This window comes from Megascapheus bottae, chromosome 13 (assembly GCF_031878675.1).
Source record: "Megascapheus bottae isolate mThoBot1 chromosome 13, mThoBot2.hap1, whole genome shotgun sequence".
In the NCBI taxonomy this organism is placed as follows: domain Eukaryota; kingdom Metazoa; phylum Chordata; class Mammalia; order Rodentia; family Geomyidae; genus Megascapheus; species Megascapheus bottae.
Window position 1 is genome coordinate 34193689 of NC_143521.1, and position 20261 is coordinate 34213949.

At 39.2% G+C, this 20261-nt stretch overlaps 1 protein-coding gene across 2 annotated transcripts in view; it reads left to right on the forward strand.

The window, feature by feature from the left end:
- Positions 1-748: 748 nt before the first annotated feature.
- The window catches only part of Gabra2 (gamma-aminobutyric acid type A receptor subunit alpha2), a 113581-nt gene continuing 94068 nt past the window's right edge, over positions 749-20261 (forward strand). The window contains exons 1-3 of one of the 2 annotated variants that reach the window (XM_090343642.1): positions 749-835; positions 1861-1938; positions 4399-4514. In XM_090343642.1, coding sequence (XP_090199768.1) covers positions 1868-1938; positions 4399-4514 — 187 coding nt within the window. In that variant the 5' untranslated portion in view covers positions 749-835; positions 1861-1867. Of the gene's footprint in view, positions 836-1860; positions 1939-4398; positions 4515-20261 lie in introns of those variants that run through there. The other variant, XM_090343641.1, reaches the window with a different exon arrangement.

A 20261-nucleotide genomic window follows, 5' to 3' on the forward strand; every position in this document is an offset into this window, starting at 1 on the left:
GTGAATGCGCTGATGCCTGCGTTCGGGCGTGATGAGTCCCTTCGCCCTCCATCGGGGGCCTGGCGCCTTCACCTCTCACACAGTCCCGGGGCACGAGCAGCAGGGCGCAGCCCGCTCCCAGTCACTCTGAACCCCCCCCCCCCACATCAGAAGCCCCTCTTCCCCTCCCACCACGAGGGGCCGGGACCGGGGTGGGGTGGGGAGGAGCTGCCCCCGGCGGGGCGTGGGCTGTCCCTCCTGCGCGGCGTGGGCGCGGGGAGCCGCGCTCTGGGCGCACGGGGGAGCTCCGACTGCAGGTGCCGGGGGAGACGGGGGAGGCGGGAGGTGGGGTAGTGTGGATTGGGGGTGCGGGTGGGGTCCCCGGCCTCCCAGGGAACCGCGTTCGCCCTCCTCCCCAGCCTGGCTCCTCCTTCTCCAGGCGCGGGGCTCGTGCCCGCCACCGCCTGCGCGCACCGCGCCTCCGCCCGCGCCCCCCGCCCCCCTCCAACCCCGGAGCTCCAGCCATCGCTCCCCCTCCTCCCCGTCCTCCTCCTCCTCCCCCTCCTCCCCCTTCCTCCTCCTCCGCCCATCACTGCCACTACGCTGCTTCTACTCCTACCACCAGCCCAGCGCTCTCAGCTGCTGCAGTCCTCTCTCTCTCTCTCTCTCTCTCTCTCTCTCTCTCTCTCTCTCTCTCTCTCTCTCTCTCTCTCTCTCTCTCTCTCTCTCTCTCTCTCTCTCTCTCTCTCTCTCTCTCTCCCCCCCCCCCCTCAAGTTTCCCATCTCATCATCAAGATTAAGGCAGAAGGAGGCGAGCAGAGCAGGAGGAACGCGTGGAGTGGGGCTGGCCGAGCAGGTAGGGCGGCACGCATCGGTTCCCCTCGCCTTCCCCGGCCGGCCGGCGTGCCTGCCTCCTCCCCCGGCCCCCGCCCCAGCGCGCGGACCCGGCCGGCTCGGGTCCCCGCTCCTCTCCAGCCTCTCCCCATCCCCGTCGTCTCCAGACTCACCACCAAGTCCCGCTCGTGCCCACGGCCGGCCGGGCGGCCGCGGGGTGGTGGCCGGGCTCTTGGAGAGTCCTCAACTTTGTGCCCGGCGTGGCCCTCGCCCGCCCGACCCTCGCCCGCCCGGGGTCCGCGAGCCTCTCGCTCCTCCTGCCATTCTGGTCCCCGGTTCCCCGGCGGCTGCCAGATGCCTGGCTTCGCAGCAGCTTGGTGTTCGGAGCTCCCCCTCCCACGGGGGCCAGGACCGGGTCCTGGGCGGTGGATGGATGGGCAAGGAAGGGAGCTGCTATTATTATTAATAATAATAATAATTATTATTATTATTATAATTATTTATTTTTGCGTTGCTTTGATTCCCCCCCCCCATTTCATTTCGTGTAAGCGCCAGGGAGGGCGTGAGGATCAGGGCGCGCGGTGACGCGAAGGAGAATCACCCGGAAAGTGGGCTGGTCACCCGTGGCTTTGCCTGTCTGTGGTTTTCCCCGGGTGGTCGTGGCGTGGAGTCTCCTTCTCGCCCCCCCCCCAGACCTATCCGAGTTTATGTCAGCTTTGAAGTCCCAGGCGTTGTGCCTTGCCTGGGTGCACGAGATAGTAATTTCGCTGGTGATGGGGTTTGGGGAGCGGGGGGAGGGGAGGGAGTTCCTTGGGAGAGTAGAGTCCGAATATGGTCATCCTGCTATTAAAAATAAAATAAAATAAAAGAGAAATGTTCCTCCTCAATCATCTCGCCCTCTACATACACTCCGTCCACTGGAGTCGTGTTTAAGAGCTTTCACTCCAATGCGCAAATGTCCTTGCAATTCTTTTGGGTTACTTGGTGGGGCTAAAGGCGATGTTAAGTGTTTGTTTATTTTCCCCCCTCCTCAATGGCTTTGCAAAGAGGGGTGATGGAGAGGAGAGGAAGCATCTACAATATGCAGTCTCTGCTTCTTGTTTTCTTGGTGTGGGACCCGGCCAGGTGAGACATTTCTTGTGTTTGACTTTTTTTATTTTTCTAAATCAGGGTAAAAGGGGTGTGCTTTGAATGCCAATCGGTGGCATAGGAAAATCAGGATGTTTTGAAAAATTATTTCTGTTCGACAAGATTGGAATAAGAGAGCAAACTATGAAGTGGCATTGATTGCAGAAGTTCAGTACTTCTTGTTTTTGAGCAATTAAATGCAAAAGTGAATAGAAAAAAATTCTATACAAGAAAAGTTAGTGAAGAAAAGGACGCTCATTTTCATGGTATATTCTGATAGGAACTAAAAGTGGTTAGGTATGTGCATTTATAATAATTTCAGAATTTATTTTCTTTTAAAGGCCAGGTTTCCTTCAAGCCAGACAAAACAACTAGCTAGGTGATTTGAACTGTAACTCCATTTTTTGTTAGGCTTCCTCTCTCTCTCTCTCTCTCTCTCTCTCTCTCTCTCTCTCTCTCTCTCTCTCTCTCTCTCTCTCTCTCTCTCTCTCTTTTATAAATGGTCTTGGTGATTTCAGTCAACATGGAAAATACAAATGACGTGTGAGTCTTAAACCTCTAGGTGGAGGTAGTATACAATCTCTCAATTCAAAACAATGCAACAAAAAGCTTGATCACTTACTCAAGTTTCCATATTATTTACTTAGAGGTCTTTCACTACTTAATTGACTACTGTTCAAAAGAGGTTGTATGTCAAATGTGTAATTTTCTTTTGCCTACCTTTTCCAAACATGAGCTTATTATTTTTGTTGTTTTCAAAAACTTCATCTTAGCTGTAATCTTTTCTGATTTCTTTAAAACAATTTTTTTTACCACCAGTGAACATCTCTAATTTCATAAGAATGAGAACTTTTACAAAACAACAGATTAAGCTTTGTAAGAAGGCTGTCATGACTTGCTTTAGAAAAAGAAGTTCTTTTTAATTATTGTATACCTGTATAAATAATGGTGAAAGTGTGAAGATATTTTCTGGAACAGAAAAGAAATCTACATATAAAGACACTATTTAATTGGAAAATGTCCAGCATCTGAATATTGACTTAGAAAGAAGATATAAAATGTGATTAAAGACTACTTTGAATGAAACTCTGTGCTTGGAATTTTGTGGCTATCTTAAGGAAGCTTAAGTAAGGAATATAGAAACTTTTGAGACTAATGGGTATTACTGATTTACTTATAAACAATGGAAATCTTTATCTTGTTATTAGCATTTTAATATTTATTCTGCTCTTAAAGCAGTACTCATTTGAATTTGGTTGCCAGTTTTTTGAGATACTGTATTTTTAGCCAGTTCATTTAAATGCAAATGGTTGGTGACAGTGGTGTATTACACAATATAACTTGATCAGAATGCAATTATACTGAAACTTTGGTTTAAAAAGACATGAATAATCTATGACACAGTAGTAATCATTGAACAATCCTTAGTGCTTTAAACCCTTCTACTAGTTTTCTGTTTTATATTTGACTAGTAATGCTCCTGCCAGTATTTTATTCTATTATATAAATGATTCTTTTTTAGGGCCAGTAATTTAAGACTCTGAATCATTCTGAGGGGGAAAGAAATGATGACAGTGAAAAGGGGCAGTCAGTCTTATACATTCAGTTGTTTCTGCACCTGATTTCTGTACTTCATAAAATCAGGTTTTTGGCTTTATGATGGAGAAATAATGGAGAAAAAAAATCATTACCTTTAACCAGATTTTCTGGTGAAATTTTAAGCCTATCTTTTCTATCACAAAAAAGAGAGAACTTTTAGTCTGGATGGGGCCTTCTCTCTTCTGAGAGCAAGCAGGAGGACCAGCCATCTACACCTCTGCAATCCTGTGCTGTTGCTCAATGCCCACCTCTGCCTCTTGGCTATAGTAGCCTGGCACTCAGCCAGTAGAGTTGTCCTGATGTCTATATTGCACTTGGCCATTGGGTGGAGGTATACCCAAAGTAAGATAATAATCCAGGCTTCTAAAAGCAAAAGATATAAAAGAAAAAGAAGCATATGTATGGGGAAGATAAATTTCATGCCTCCAAACAGGCAATTGATTTTCTAATTACTAGTCAAAAGACTGAAGACTTGTTTTAGGAATCCTTTTAATTACTGAACTTCTCTAACTGCAGAATAACTGTACTAATAATTTTGGCATGAAACGATAGATAATCATTTCTAATCTAAATCATGGATTTAGAGAAAAAGAAAAAAAACTGGTTTATATAGAATTAAATGTTAGAAACCTCCGTTTAGGCACAAAACTTCTGAAAGTCTACTTCTCAGTAGCCATTTTAAACAACGCATTTGTCTTCCTTTTAAACATACTGGTATTTAAAGAAATGGGGGAAAAGAGGAGAAAATGTAAAACATAAATTGCCTAGAGAGCAATTGGAAGAAGAGCATATCTCACTTGCAAAACATACATGTGCATATATATATATAAATATCAGCTTGTAAAATTATCTGTTTAGGTTGACGCTGGCTAACATCCAAGAAGATGAGGCTAAAAATAACATTACCATCTTTACAAGAATTCTAGACAGACTTCTGGATGGTTACGATAATCGGCTTAGACCAGGACTGGGAGGTAAAAATAGTTTTCCTTTTTTTTAAGCGTTCATAAAGTAATGCCTTTTAAAGTTAAAGGGTACTATGAATGCATTGTTATATATTCAAATCATAGATAAAAGATGTACAGAATAAACCTTATCTACTATTCCATTTCTCTGCATCTAATGCTTTTAACTTATCTTTTATAAAAGCCCAAAAGTCATAAAAAGCTCAGCCTTTTTGAATGCATAGTTTGTAGACTGATTTATTTCTACAAGGCTGTGCTATTCAAGTTTAGTGTTTATGAAAGTTTTCCAGTACTGAGTAGATATGTCTATGTCAAACATAATGTATATAAGGAAACAAAATATGTCAGGATTGCATTTCATCAAACAGAGTTTTAGGACTTTATAATGATATTTCTTTGCACACAGAAATGGTATTCCTAAATGGAGGTGCAGATTCACCTTCTTGGAACTTTCAAAGATATCATAGACACACATCAGCTGTAAGTCTAATTTTCTGGGGTGTGCCACTGTTTGATTCCAGACTTGAAACACTAACTTTCCAGTCAGAACAGGAAATATATTTTTCTCCATGAAGGCAAAGGAATTTGGTTTTGGCTAATATGTTAAGATTTCATTATCCTTCAGCCCTGTGAAGTGACACTACAGAGTTAGGTGCAAGTAGTGTAGGTGTGTAATTCCTAAAAGGAGGCTGAGTCAAAACATTGTTACTCATCAAGTATTGTTATCGCTCCGGCTCTCCTCCTCTGTGTGTGTCTTTCATTATAGGTATCCCTTTCTTCTTTCTCTGTCTTTGTTTCTTTCCCTATGTGTATATATATGTTCACAAAAAGAACGTCTTAGTTATGTATGCAGTAATGGTGCTTTGCACGTACAACTTAGATGTTTACTTTAACAATGCTTACAAATTAAAATAAATTACATGAACACTCAATTTATGGATTTATATGGTATCCTGGGTATTTCCAGGTTTGGAAAATTTACAGTGTTTCTTAAAATAGTTGTATATTCAATGCTTGATATTTATGTAAATAATGGCTTTCAGCAAAAATAGCTAGTTGTCAATTTTAAGTATATATTTGGAAAGTGCATCATTCAGATAGATTATCCAGGGGTTAGAAAGCTTCAGAGGAGACCCACTTCCAGTTAAATAATGTGCCACATAGGTATGAGTTTTGATTAGAATTTCTAAGTAGTACTTCGCTTTTTGAGAGAAGTCTCAGGAAAGAATAATATTCACAGACATAACACATCACATTAACTGGCTAATGAAAAAAGAAAAACAAAGGAAAAGAGTATATCCTTAGTAAAGTAATTAGTACATATAGCAAGAATAAATTCATGTTCACATTAGCAAATGTGAATGGGAGCTAATTTCTGAACAGAGTTTAAGATATATACCATACTAAAGTAGATCTTTTTACCCTTAATCCTCAGATTTCATTGTTTTTAAATAAATCATGTATTCCAAAGCACATTTTCAAATATTGAAGGTAGGCTGAAATTTTGCCTCTGCATTTTTAGGAAGAATATTTGCCCTTTGGTTTTAGGATTGTGTAGTAGGGCTTGTGTATTTCTGTTGACTTACTGATATTTCATTTATAGTATCTGTTATATTTAAACAGTCTTACTACTTTTATTATATTCATTAAATTCAAATGTTTTGTTTGTCATTTATCAACATGTATGCTAAAATATATGCCAGAAATTTCTTACAGTTCAGTCAATTATGGATTCTTGTTGCCTAGTTATTTGGCTAATAGCTCTTTTCTTACTTTTATCTTCCTCCTTCAGTCTTTTGATATCAAACATATGCTAATATCTCATGGCCTGATAAATTTTGGTCTTCACTGCTTTGGATACACCATTCTCTTCTCTTGGTGAAATACTTTTGGTGACCACAAATTACGGCAGAAGGCACCTAAGCCTTGAGGGAAACAGGTCTGGATTGTAGTTCTGCCTTTCAATCTCTTCCTTTGGTTGACAGTGGCCATAGAGTATCTCCATTTCTACCCCACAAACATGCTGTGAGGATTTCATAAACCACAGCTTGCAGGAAGCAGGGGCTGCATAGGGGGACCTCACCAAAAGTCAATTTCTTACCACCTCCTTTCTTAGTTTCCTAATTTAACAAGGTTTCCACAGTCTACTTTTTGTTTCCCACTTTATTCAGTTTTCTTCCACTTTGCACTTCAAACACATCTATTCATCTCCTGAGAACCAATCTCTACCTGCTCTTTTTTGCCTCTGTCCATAATATTCCCTCTGACTGCTGTGACTTTTCTTTCTGTGTTGAACAAATCATCTCAACACCAATCTTTAGAAAAGATATTTCCTGAGTGGAAGCACCTAGATTGTTTTCTTCTGCTGACTTTCTTCAGAAGTTGTTAGTTCTAGACTTCATTTGGGACTTAGTATGTATTTTCTGGTAATATGTATTATATCTCTATGTGTCCCGTCTTTCCTTAAAAAGGTGAGGTCACAGAAGCAAGATAATGTTTCATAAAGCATCTGTGATTTAAAGAATAAAGTATTGATTTAGATACTATTGTGACTATATAACAAATGATGATTGTTTGACTAACTTTTCTGTAAACCAGTTAATCATCTGAAGAATGGAACTAACTCATAGTTGGCTGGAGATTTAGTTAAGAATCTTGAGGTGATATCTTGAGGTGATACTCCATGAAAGAGTACTATGGTACAGTGAGATAACCTAGCTATATATTCCGAAGACAGGTTAGAATTTTAGTTATGGGCTGGATGCTGTGGCTCACATCTATAATTCCAGCTATTTAGGGCTGAGTTCAGGATTACAGTTTGAGGCCAGCCACAGAAGAAAAGCCTGTGAGACTCTTACATTCAATTAGTTAACAAAAACCCTGGAGTGGGACTGTGGCTCTTAGAGTAGTGGGTCTGCCTTCATCAAAAGTGTTAAGAGGCAGGCCTAGGCCCTCAGTTCAAGCTCAGAACTAGCACACACACACACACAGATGAAGTCCTTAGCAGTTATGTCAGTTATATAATACATTTAATACTTGTCTGAACGCAGTTATTTACAAAATAAGAATGATTTTAATTGTCGAGGTGATGTACAGAGGGGTTATAGGTACTTTCATCAGGTAGTGGGTACATTACTTCTTGAACATTTTTACCCTTTCCCATGTTTTTCTTCCACTTTTCTTCCTCTCCCTACCCTCTCACTCATCTTGTTTTTCCTGGTTGCTGTCCTTGGGCTTTCTCAAGGCTAGAGCTCTACCAGTTGAGTAACAGTACCACTTCTGGCTTTTTTTCTATGTAGTTGGTACCAAAGAATTAAACCTGGGTCTTTGTGCATGCTAGGCAAGCACTGTACCACTAAGCCAAACTCCTGGCCCCAGAAAAATCTATTCTTTTCACCTGACTCAACTTCTTACTCCTTACTATATCTTCCCTTATATAAGTTACGTCAGAAACTTTTGAGATTAATATTTTCTGTTATTCTAAGAGGAGGGTGGTATGTAAGGATTCAGACATATTATGATGATGATACAAGATATTGGTTATATAATTTTAAACTATTGTGATTAATTATAGATTCAATTTAAAATTTAAATCAGTTTGCATTGCTCACCTGCCTAAAATCCTGCCTTAGTGCCCAGTTTTTTACAAAGAGGATTTCTTGTGCTAGGCTCTATAATGTCTTCCTGCTTATTCTTTGACCTTACAGAACTTCCTGCTTCAGTCACCCTGGCTTCCTCTCTTTGGAAACTCTTAAGTTTTGTTTTCCTGACTGTTCTCTTCTGCTTTCTCCATGATGTCTACCCTGACTAACTTATTAAATACTACAAACCTGTCCACTGCCAGCCGTCACTCTTACCAAGCTCATTTTCTTCGTTTCATAAGCATTTATATTTCACTGGGATTATTTATTTACTGCTGTTGTGATGTTGCATACTTTTGTTGCTTAAAGCAGATGAAGGCTCTGTGAGTTCAGATTTCTTGCCTGTTTTCTTACTTGATTCAGTGACACATCAACTCATCTAGAACAGTGCTGGTATTTAGTAACTGCTCTTGTAAATTTTTGTTGTTGTTGTGGTTGTTATTATTGTGGTTGTTGTTGTTGGTGGTGATGGTGTGTATGTGTGCGTGTGTGTTTGCACATGCGTGCGCGTGTGTCCGCATATTCCAGTATTTGGTCTTGGGTTGCCTCCCTTAGCTTTTTTGCTCACAGCTAGCCATATGCCACTTGAGCTAGAGGTCTACTTCTGGCTTTGGGGTACTTAACTGTAGATAAGAGTCTCAGGAACTTTCTTTCCCAGACGGTCTTCAAATTGCAGTTCTCAGATCTCAGCCTCGTGAGTAGCTGGGGTTACTGGAATTATATGTGTGAGACAATGTTCTTGGCTTGCATGAAATTTAATTTCCATTAACTTAAGCTTTTGTATGGTAATGTGAAAAGAATCATAGGATTTTCTTTTGTCTTAAAATAAATGTAACAATTACCACACTGGCCTTTTTTTTTTTTTTACTATTAATACAGACATAATTTAGATTGACTCCTTGAGGAATCAAAGCAATTATTCCACAAATTAAAAACTTATGACTTGTATGGACTATGTGGTTTTGCCATAAGCTAACTGTATGCTTTGAGTGATTTATCTGGTCCACCTTTGACTTGATTTACTCATCTATGAAATGTGAGGATGGGTTCTAATTATCTTATATTTTGCCAGTATGTTACATATATCTCACCTAAATTAAAATTCTCAAACATTATGTTTGTTTCCGAAAACAGATGATATTGCATTATGAAAATTACCATTTCAATAGGTAGTATTGTTTGGAAACCCAGACAAAAAGCTATTGATACATTTATGCATTTGGTAGATATGTAGCAAGGTAGAAAACCATATTTGGAAATCAAGGATGTGCATTCAGATTAAGGGGGAGCCAATAAAAAATTTTCCTTTTATCTTCACTTAAGTCATTGGAAGATATCCATGGAATTGCATTTTCATGAGAGTTTTAAATTGTTAACGGAAGCAACTGAGCAATATTTGTTTGGGGACAAATTTTATAAGGCTACCAGTAAAATGAATGTGTAGACAGGCCTCATACATTGATGACAACTAACATCTACAGACTTCAACAGTGACAACTATTAGAAATGACAAGGCTTAGTATTTCAATTATAGATGCAGTCTAGAAAATCTAGATTGAGTACCATGGTTAACTACATTTCAAACAGCTACTTTGAGAAGCTTGCCTAGGAAGAACTTTTCTCTGCAATGTTGTTTTTTCAGTACTCTGAAACAGTGAAGAAACTTTTCGCCGACAGCTATGTAAAACATCAGGTTGTATCACCAACTTAGGGTCTAAGGGTCAGTTTTCAACTTCACAGTTGATATTTATCCTTGGGCTATGCAGAGATGTCTGATAACATGTTTCTGTGAATTTTATTACTCTCGAATCTATAAAAATAAAACTCAGGCTTTTCCATTGGCAAAAATTAATACAGAGAGATCAGATCTTTCTGAGAACTGAAGAGGGAGTTTTACCTTATAGGGGCATCGTATTAGTATATGAAGCAATGGATAAGATCAGTTCCTCTGCCAGATTTTGTATTCTGTTGCTGCTAGATTTCTGTTGCCTACATAACTTTTAGTATGGAACCCATATTCTCTTGGCTTTAGTTTCTTTATTTGTAGAACAGAGGTAAGAGTATGTGATATACTAGTTCACTGAAGGTATAATTTACATTGTAATGCTTTATACAGTGCTGGAAAGCAGTGTATGGACTCAATATTATGTGCATATTTTTTATAGTTATTAAAGATTCTACTGTTGCTTCTGCTATGAGTACAATACAGATGGTATCCAATATTTCATTTGATTTATGAAGATCTGTGATTTATAAAAGATGATAAAGCTGAGCCCCATAATAGAATTTTAAAGGAAATTGATGTTTCTGTTTCTTATCCATTCAGTGTCATGCCATGGACAGAATTTTGCATACATAAAGAATCTCTGGGGCTGGACGTTTGGCCTAGTATTAGAGTGCTTGCCTACTATGCATGAAAACTTGGGTTTGATTCCTTGGTACCACATATATAGAGAAAGCCAGAAATGGTGCTTTGGCTCAAGTGGTAGAGCTTTACCAAGGACAGTGCTCAGGCCCTGAGTTCAATCCCTGGGATTGGCAAAAAAAAAATCTGAAAAGAAAATCAATGACCAAAGGAAGATCCATCTTTATTTTTCTTCATAGTTATATTTCTGCCACATAGTCATTTGGAATCATGCATTTACAAAAATGTTTCTTTCTATAAAAAGAAGTTATATTCACACAACTAAAGTTCAGTTAAGTGATACTGGTGTGGCTTTAGGGATACCACATTGGAAGCATCCCCTCATTCTTAACCTGAGTTGTATCAGGTACATAAATAGTAAAACCTCTTTATTCTGTCATAATGGAAGGTAGCATTGGTGCTGAGAATGATCTGAGTTCTCAGGGTATGGAATTGAGGAGGTGGAGAAGGTAAAGATGGAATGTAAGATGAATGGAAAGAAAAAGACTGAGTAGACAAGTGTCAGATGGAAGCAGGTAAACTCCAGAGGCCAGCATCTTTGTGAAACTTGCCATTCTCTCCCTTATTCCTGCAGTTGAGGTTGCAGCTGGTACTCTTGCAAATGCACGAGCCTCCTTTGCTTTCTGACTCATACTCCTGGGCCCCTAAAGAGCACACAGTAGAATAACTTTCAAGATAAGCCCAAGGCATAAGAAGATTTCAGATACTGTTTGGTGCTTTCTGCCAGATGCATCCCCTTAAGTCTGCCTAAAAATCACAGGATACCCCATGCATGTGAGTCTCAGGAAATAGGGAAACAGTGTGGATATTTCACATAGGTGTTCCCATAGAAGATCATCAGTCATTTCTTATTTATTTAAAAGACATCTTTGTGACAGATTGAAGGAGTGACACCAAGATGTACTGCATTTATTACGTGACTGGTGGAAAGGTACTTCAGTGCTAGAATAGTGTTGTCTTTACCAACGGTTTTGAAAAGTTCTTTTGCCTCTTTTAAAGACCAGAATTTTATGCTTGACTTTCCCCCCTCTGGCACTCAGGCTCAGGTACAGTGAACACTTCTGTTTGTTTGTTTTTTTCCCTCCCGTATTATCTAGTGGGATAAGTGAACACAGGCATGACTAATCCATTGGTTTTAGTGTTGTTGTTTTGTTGATAACTATGGCCCTAGCATATTGTAGAAAACTATATTGGCAGTGAAGATGGCCAAATGAACAGCTTGGCCAGCAAACAATTCATTACTGTGTAGTGTGTTAACATGGAACAAAATTGAATGAAGCGACTCCCTCATTTTGTTCCTTGACATGCGTGCATTGAAAGCATGTGACTGACGTGCCAGATTTTCTGCAGAATTCAAAGATGTACAGGTGCAGAATTGTTCTTCTGAGCAGAGAGACCCTTTGATGGCAATTACAGACATTTTCAAACTAGTGTTCTCATAATCATTCAAAATATTATCACACATGCTTCCTGAAAACCATTTACAACTGAGATCCAGAGAAGTAAATCAGCTTTACTTGGAGCATTTATCTGGCACTGGCCATGTTCTATAGCATTCTACAGTTCTATGTTGTTTGGCCATTGAAGTGTTTCTTAGAAAGGGTTCAGGGTTTTCTGGTACCATTTTAAATACTGGAAATACTATGATGAATAAAGCCCACTAATTCATATGATACTGTGTTGACTGTCACTGCTTTTCATGTGTCCTAGGTATTGATTTCTTCTTATATTTCTTAATTAACACTGTTTGAAAAGAAATGTACTCACTACCTGACTTATGTAACCGTAACCCCTCTGTCTCTGTACATCATCACTTTTATAATACAGTTGAAAAATACCTATACACATTGTGTGATGAAGTACAAGTTTTATCTCTGAAGAATATTTTCTGATATATTGAAGGTCAGATTGGGACTAAATTGTCTTTGAAACAGTGTCACACAGGTTTCCTTTTTGCGCTAGCAAAGATGTTAAGGATGCCTAGGTTCAGAGCCACATTCCAAGAGCTGAAAACTCTTCAGTTCTTTTCCTTTTTCTTTTCTTGTAAATGTGAAACACAGAGGAGTTACACTTACTTAAGTAAGGAAATGAGTACAATTCTTTTGAACTTTGTTACCCCCTTACATTTTTATTCTACTGCTGAATTATACCTACTGTTCAATGCCCTTATGAACATTCTGTACGGCAGCAGCTTTTGAGAGAAATAAATGCAATGTTTTCAAGGATGATATATGATGACATTCTATAAATAAACATTTCTTTATGAGGGGACATATTTAGTTGGGGTAGTACTAAATTGATTTAAAACAAAACAGAAAGAAAGGTTGTTTTTCTTTTTTTACGAGCCACATATGCATATACTGTTCTTAAAAATATATGTCAAAAATAAGGTAATGCCATTTTCAGCTGTTTGTGAAGGTGGTTAGCAAGTCTAATAGCTTTTGTGGATATTTTCAGGAATATGTACAATTAATTTGATCTGGGATCAGAGGAATAGAGTTTCATCACAAGATCAGGGAGAACTGAAGAATGAGCAACCATTACACATGTTCCCTATTAACTTTCCCAAACTCAATATTTAGACTGCATTTTGTGGTGGTACTTAAGGTATTTCAGTAGGTTCCTGTTAAGAGGGTAATGGAGTTAGGTGCTTCTAAAATTATGGATATTAAATCTTTTTTTTTTGCCAGTCCTGGGCTTGAACTCAGGGCCTGAGCACTGTCCTTGGACTTTCTCAAGGCTAGAGCTCTACCACTTGAGCCCCAGCACCACTTCTGGCTTTTTTCTATGTATGTGGTACCGAGGAATCGAACCCGGGTCTTCATGCATGCTAGGCAAGCACTTTAACCACTAGGCCAAACTCCTAGCCCCAGGATGTTAAATCTTAAGGAAAAATACAAATTACAACTTCAAATTTGAACTGAGGAAGTGGTTTGGAAAAACAAGACATTTCACTGGAGACTTTTAGAAAGTGAGCAAAGGTTTCCGGTTTACTCTCTATTACTTATGAGAAGGCATTTTCTTTTGAAACAAAACATGCTGAGTTATTTCTCAAACCTGAGGTTGATGAGTCCAGACTGAAAAAAAATATTACTTGAGCTTTTCTTTTTTTAATTTTCTTTCTTTTATTTTTTTTAAAGAAGTTGTCACAAGAGAATTAATCAAGTCAACCATGGTCAGAATGGTAGTGAGTGGAACAAATTCATTATTGTTACCATGATTATATAAACTCTTCAAATTCTTAAGAAATAGAAAAGCACACTAAAATACCAGACAGGTTTACAAGAAAGATTATGAATTTGCATGCTGAGAAAGGAATTCTTAATTAAAAGGAAATGGAATTGCAAAGCTTGTGTTTAGGTCCAGTACAAGGAAATATGTGTGAATAGACTTAATTAGTTATCTAGGGCAGGCTAGGGTAATCATTGAAGCAAAGAATGTGACACTCATGATTATGTTTGCAGAAGAGTTGCCCATAGGTATTCTAGTAAGGGAAACTTTAGAATCATAAAAGACTACGTGGGGGGGAGGGGATTAATTGGAGACCACAATATGAAAGGAGGGGCATGATAAATAGTTACTCTCAAATATGTAGTCAAAAAGTATTGTTAAGAGAAACTTACAATAACTAAAATTAAAATACAGTATATATATATAATCAATTTAAGTGGTTGTTAATGCAATAAATTACAGAATTAGCTAAGCAACATTGATTCACATTTGTAATCCTAGCTACTCACAGAGCTGAGATTGGAGAATCAGATCCAAAGCCAAATCCAGCAGAAATGTTTAAAAGACTAGCAACGATTAACCAGCAAAATACTGGACTGGAAATATGGCTCACTTATAGCCATGAGTGTAAAAGCCAAGTGTGAACACAGGGCTTTGAGTTCAAGCCCCTGAAATAGGCCTACACACACACACACGCACACACAAACTCACTCACAGTTACAGATTTACAGAATCAGTGAAAACAAACAAGAAATTTGTATAATGGTAATAAAATATGTTACTATTTCAAAAAGTTTACATATCAAAAGTTGCCTTAACATTTATATATTAGAATGCTTGGAGCTGGGTGCCTACCAACTCTGGTTGGTCATCCTACCAGCTCTGGAGGTTGAGATCTGAGCACCAAGATTCAAAGTCCCTGATACTCTTTTTTTTTGACTCTTATCTCCAATTAACCATCAGAAAACTGGAAGTAGCACTATAGCTCAAGTGGTAGAGTGTTAGCCTTGAGCACAAAGAGGCTCATGGACAGTTCCCAGGCCATAAGTTCAAGTCCCTCAACCAACAATCAATCAATCAACCAGTCAACTTTGGAAAGGAGAAGACAAGAAAGATGTAGTAGTGAGGAGAATAGTGCTCTAAAAAAACGCTTTTAACTCTCAGTACTTCCAGTTGTCCAGATAATGTAAGAAATGCATGGAGGTAATTTGAGCTGCAACCGAACTTAGGAGACATACATTATTATCTGTAAAATATAGGTTTGATAGATTCATGTGGTATTCAGCCATTGACACGGATGTACACATTGACCTCAAAGGGGCTTAATTCATCTGCTGTTGCTCACTTTGACCAAAGTTCCCATACTCAGTGTCCTCTCACCATTCAGAGTGATGATGTATCACACAAGCATCATGTCCCCAAACTTCACACCAGTTTTACAAAGGCAGCTGCAGTGTCCATCTTTATGGCTACAGTCTGTAGAGCTATAATATTAAGCAAAATCTACTCACATATAAGGAACATGCCCAAGTGCAGATGCATATGTATGAGTGGCTAGGAAAGCTAGTGGGGCAGAGAGCAGGGTCTCTGTATGAAAACATTTCCTTTTAGGCCACTGTCTTGTGGTCTTCTTTTCTAACTTTTTCACTCTCTTAAAGAGAGTGGAGTGATGCATAACCTTTTTGAAACCATTAGGGAAAAAAAGGATACTCTTGAGTAACTTTTTTTTATGCTAAAAATTTAATGCTAATGTTAAACAAAGAAAAATTTCCTCCCTGGTACTGGAATAAAATAGTCAAGTATAGGTGACAAAAATATTCTTGTAGCCTTGAACAAATTTTGCCTAAAAATGGATCACAAAGGATGATTTTATCCTGAATACAGTATTATGGGAAATAGCATTTCAATAAACTTATAATCTTGAGTACAGAAAAACTATTTCTTCTTTTTTGTTTTTGCCAGTCCTGGGCTTGAGCTCAAGGCCTGAGCACTGTCCTTGGACTTTCTCAAGGCTAGAGCTCTATCACTTGAGCCTCAGCACCACTTCCGGCTTTTTTCTAGGTATGTGGTACCGAGGAATCGAACCCTGGTCTTCATGCATGCTAGGCAAGCACTTTAACCACTAGGCCAAACTCCGGCTCCAAACTATTTCTTCTTAATGCTGCTGCTGCTGCTGATGGTAATTTGCATCATTATTATTTGACACAGTCTTTAATTATATTGTCCTGGCTGGCCATGGACCGAAGCAGTACTTACTACCTCAGTTTCCCTAATAACTGAGCATACAGATATATGCCATTGTTATTCTCTTTAAATTTTGTGTATTTTTAAAGATGTTTTCAATATTTTTGGTGATGTTTTGAGAATATTTTATAGAGCATTTTAAATTACTAAGGAAGTGATGATACTTTTACATTAAAGACTTGTCTTTCATTTGATTAAAAGAGGCTGTGATGGAGAAGTGTGCACAGGTTTAAAATCTCACTACTTGGTTTGTACAAGGGGTAAAGCACTTTTAACTTAAAAGAAAATTAAAGCTGCTCTTGAAACCATTTCTATCTTAAATAAAATTGGAGTTTAATTGGAAGGATGGTTTGCTGATAATCAGTAGATTTTTGACAAGCTACAATTATTTTTTTTCTACTTGAAATTTTTTATTATAATGTAAAGAGGGGTTACAGTTAATTCACCAGATCATAGGTGCATTAATTCTCACACATTGATAACCCCTTCTCATGTTTTTGTTCCCATTTCCCTCCACCCACTCCCTCCCAATCATCTTGTTTTCCCCCTTCCCTTTCCTATTTCAAATAAACATACATACAATATGCCAGGTGACAAAGTCAGATACTGTAATAATATGGGATTAACCAAAGGGCAACAAAAGAGAAGAGAAATAACAGTACATTAAGAACAACAATCACACAAGATAAAGCTCTTGTTTCCATATCCTGGAGATCTTTTCATTTAGCCTCATCCTCTATTGTAATCCTCTGCTACAGTTATTTTTATGCCTCAGTTTCCAAAACACAGAGACTGTAGCCAAAGACTTAATGTGTTCCTTCTAACTAAAATTCTGTCCATTATTTGTGGCTTGTTTCAGGACCAAAAGAGTAGAAATCTAAAACCATTTTTTTCCCCTTATCGTTGAGCAGTGGAGAAACAGTATATGTGGCAGAATGCAAGCAAACAGAATAAAGCTTCTCAGCCAGTGTGTCCAGTCTGGGAACATAGAAAGACTAATTTGATTTGCTGACTCCTAGTGATTAGGAGTTTGGGCAAGACCAAATACATCTGTTACATAAAAATTCCAATTAAAAATTTCTCTGAAAATTGAGTAAGGTTTGATGAAGAAATGATAGTTGCAACTATGCTATTGATAAAAGCATCATCCTTTCTTTATTCCCTTCCCTTTCCTTCCTTTTCCCTTCCCTTCCCTTTCCTTCCCTTCCCTTCCCTTCCCTTCCTTTCTTCCTCCCTCCCACTCTCCCTTCTTTCCTTCTGTTTGTTTTTTTTTTCCCCTTTGGTTCTGGCCCTGAGGCTTAAACTCAGGGTCTGGTCACTGTCTCTGAGCTATTTTGCTCAAGGCTAGAACTCTACTACATGAGCCGTAGCTCCATTTCTAGAGTTTTTGGTACTTAATTGGAGGGAAGACTCTCAAGGACTTTACTGCCTGGTCTAGTTTTGAACCTCCATCCTTAGATGTCAGCCTCCTGAGATTATAGGCATGAGTGCCTGGATAATATAATCTAATTCTTAGTACTCCTATGTTTTAAAACCTTGTTCTCTTTAACTGTGATGTGAACAAGATACCATGCCTAACTTCTTTGACTTTTACTTCCAGATATATGAGTTTTAATGGTTAGTCTATTTCATGAAAAAATCATTTGAATAATTCACTTTTACTGTACAGGTATTCTTCTTTAAAATACTTTTGAACAATGTTTTATTTGCATGTATCAGTTGTAGAAGGCAGGGCTTTATTGTGACATGCCTATACAAGTGTACAATATATCTTGATTAAGCTTACCTCTATCTCTATTATTTTCTTTTTTGCCAGTCCCGGGCCTGAACTCAGGGCCTGGACATTGTCCTTGGGCTTTCTCAAGGCTAGAGCTCTACCAATTGAGCCACAGCACCATTTCTGGCTTTTTGCTATATATGTGCTATCAAGAAATTGAACCTGGGTCTTGGTGTATGCTAGGCAAGCACTCTACCACTAGGCTAAACACCCGACTCCTTTTCACTCCTTTTTTCTTTCTTCTTCTTTTTTTTTTTTTATCAGTCCTGGGCTTGAGCTCAGGGCCTGAGCACTGTCCTTGGACTTTCTCAAGGCTAGGGCTCTACCACTTGAGCCTCAGCACCATTTCCAGCTTTTTTCTATGTATGCGGTACCGAGGAATCAAACCAGGGTCTTCGTGCATGCTAGGCAAGCACGCTACCACTAGGCCAAACTCCCAGTCCTTTTCTTTCTTTCTTTCTTTCTTGTAATATATAGAGGAGTCACAGTTACATTTGCCAGATAGAGGGTACATCAATTCTCACACATTGACACCCCCTCTCATGTTTTTGTCCCCATTTCTCTCCCCCACCCCTCCCAATCATCTTGTTTTCCCCACTTCCCTTTCCTATTTCAAATAAACAAATAAAGGTATATACAATATACCAGGTAACAAAGTCAGATACCGTAACAATATGAGATTAATTAAAGGGCAACAAAGGAGAAGAAAAATAACATAGTACATTAAGAAAAACAATCGCATAATACAAAGCTCTTGTTTCCACATCCTGAAGATCCTTTCATTTAGCTTCATCCTACATGGACTCATATATCTAGGTTTTGAGCTATTGTAGTTCTCTGTTAGGAAAGTCCTAGATGTGTACTAATTATTACAAATGAGGGAAACCATTGAGCCTATGTTCCTTTGGGTCCTATGTGCCTCTCTCTGTCTCTCTCTCTCTCTCTCCCTCCCTCCCTCCCTTCCTCCCTCCCTCTCTCTGTCTCTCTCTCTCTCTTTCTCTCTTGCTACTCCTAGGCTTGAGCTCAGGGTCTGAGCACTGTCCTTGGACTTTCTCAAGGCTAGAGCTCTACCACTTGAGCCTCAACACCACTTCTAGCTTTTTTCTATGCATGTGGTACCAAGGAATTGAACCCAGGTCTTCATGCATGTTATGCAAGCACTCTACCACTAGGCCAAACTCCGGGCCCTCCTCTATCTCTTTTTTATGCTCTCTTCTCTCCTTCTAAATGAATCTACTTCCTCTGATAATGTAGTCTTTTTTCCCAGTTATCTCTCTCTGTCTTCTTTAATTTTCATTCTTTAGTTTTTCCTTCATTGCCTCTCTTCCAAAGTGTGATTATGCCTTGAGGTTCTGTACCTTTAATTTCCATTAAATTTTACTGGAATGGTTTCCCCAGAATATTCTTATTTAGTCTCATAACCTACATATGTAGCAATTCCAAAAATGTTGTCTTTAATCCTTATGCTGTTTTTGTTCTTGTTATTATTAAATTTTTGGTTCTGTTCTTTTGCCCAGGTCCTGAGGCTTAATCTCAGGGCCTAGGCTCTGTTCTTGAATTTTTTTTTTCCTGGTCCTGGGGCTTGGACTCTGGACCTGAACTCTTCAGCTCAAGGCTACTGCCCTACCCCTTGAGTCACAGCTCCACTTCAGGTTTTCTAGTGGTCAATTGGAGATAAGAGTCTCATGGTCTTCAGTGCCAGAGCTGGCTTTGAACCTCAATCCTCAGATCTCAGCCTACTGAGCAGCAAGTATTACAGGCATGAGCCACCGCTCCTGGCATGTTCTTGAACTTTTGCTCAAGATTGGTGCTGTACTATCTCTACTAGCCACAGCTGTACTTCCAGCTCTTTAGAGGCCAATTGTAGATAAGTGTATCATGGACTTCTCTGCCTGGCTGGCATGTAATTGCAACCCTCAGATCTTTGCTTCCTGAATAGCTTGGATTAGAGGCATGAACCTTTGGTACTTGGCTCCTGGTGCTGTTTTGAGGTGTGTATTTGCTCATTACTTCCCAGATGAACCCTTTTCTCTCACTTTCCAGTTCTTCCAGGATCATGTTCAAAACGTTTGCAGTAGTCCAGACAACTGCTGGCCTCTTTTCACTTTTGAGACCTCATCTCTCACTACTCATGATTATTTCATATGTAGTGGTTCAGATTCACTGGTCTCTTTTGGGTTTTTATTTTTCTAATGCATCTGGCTTCCCTAGCCTGTGGGCCTTTGTACAAGCTGTTGCTTTTGCTGGAAACACATTTTCCTTTCCTCAGCTTCTAGCTTAGATGTCACTACTTTCTAGAAGCTTTTCATGGCTACCGCCCCCTCACCCACACCCCTTTCTGTGGAACGACTCATCCATCACTATATTTGGTATGATGTTGATGTTCTATTTTGTGAGTCCATGTTCTCTAATGGCAGAAATTTCTGACTTCTTGTCTC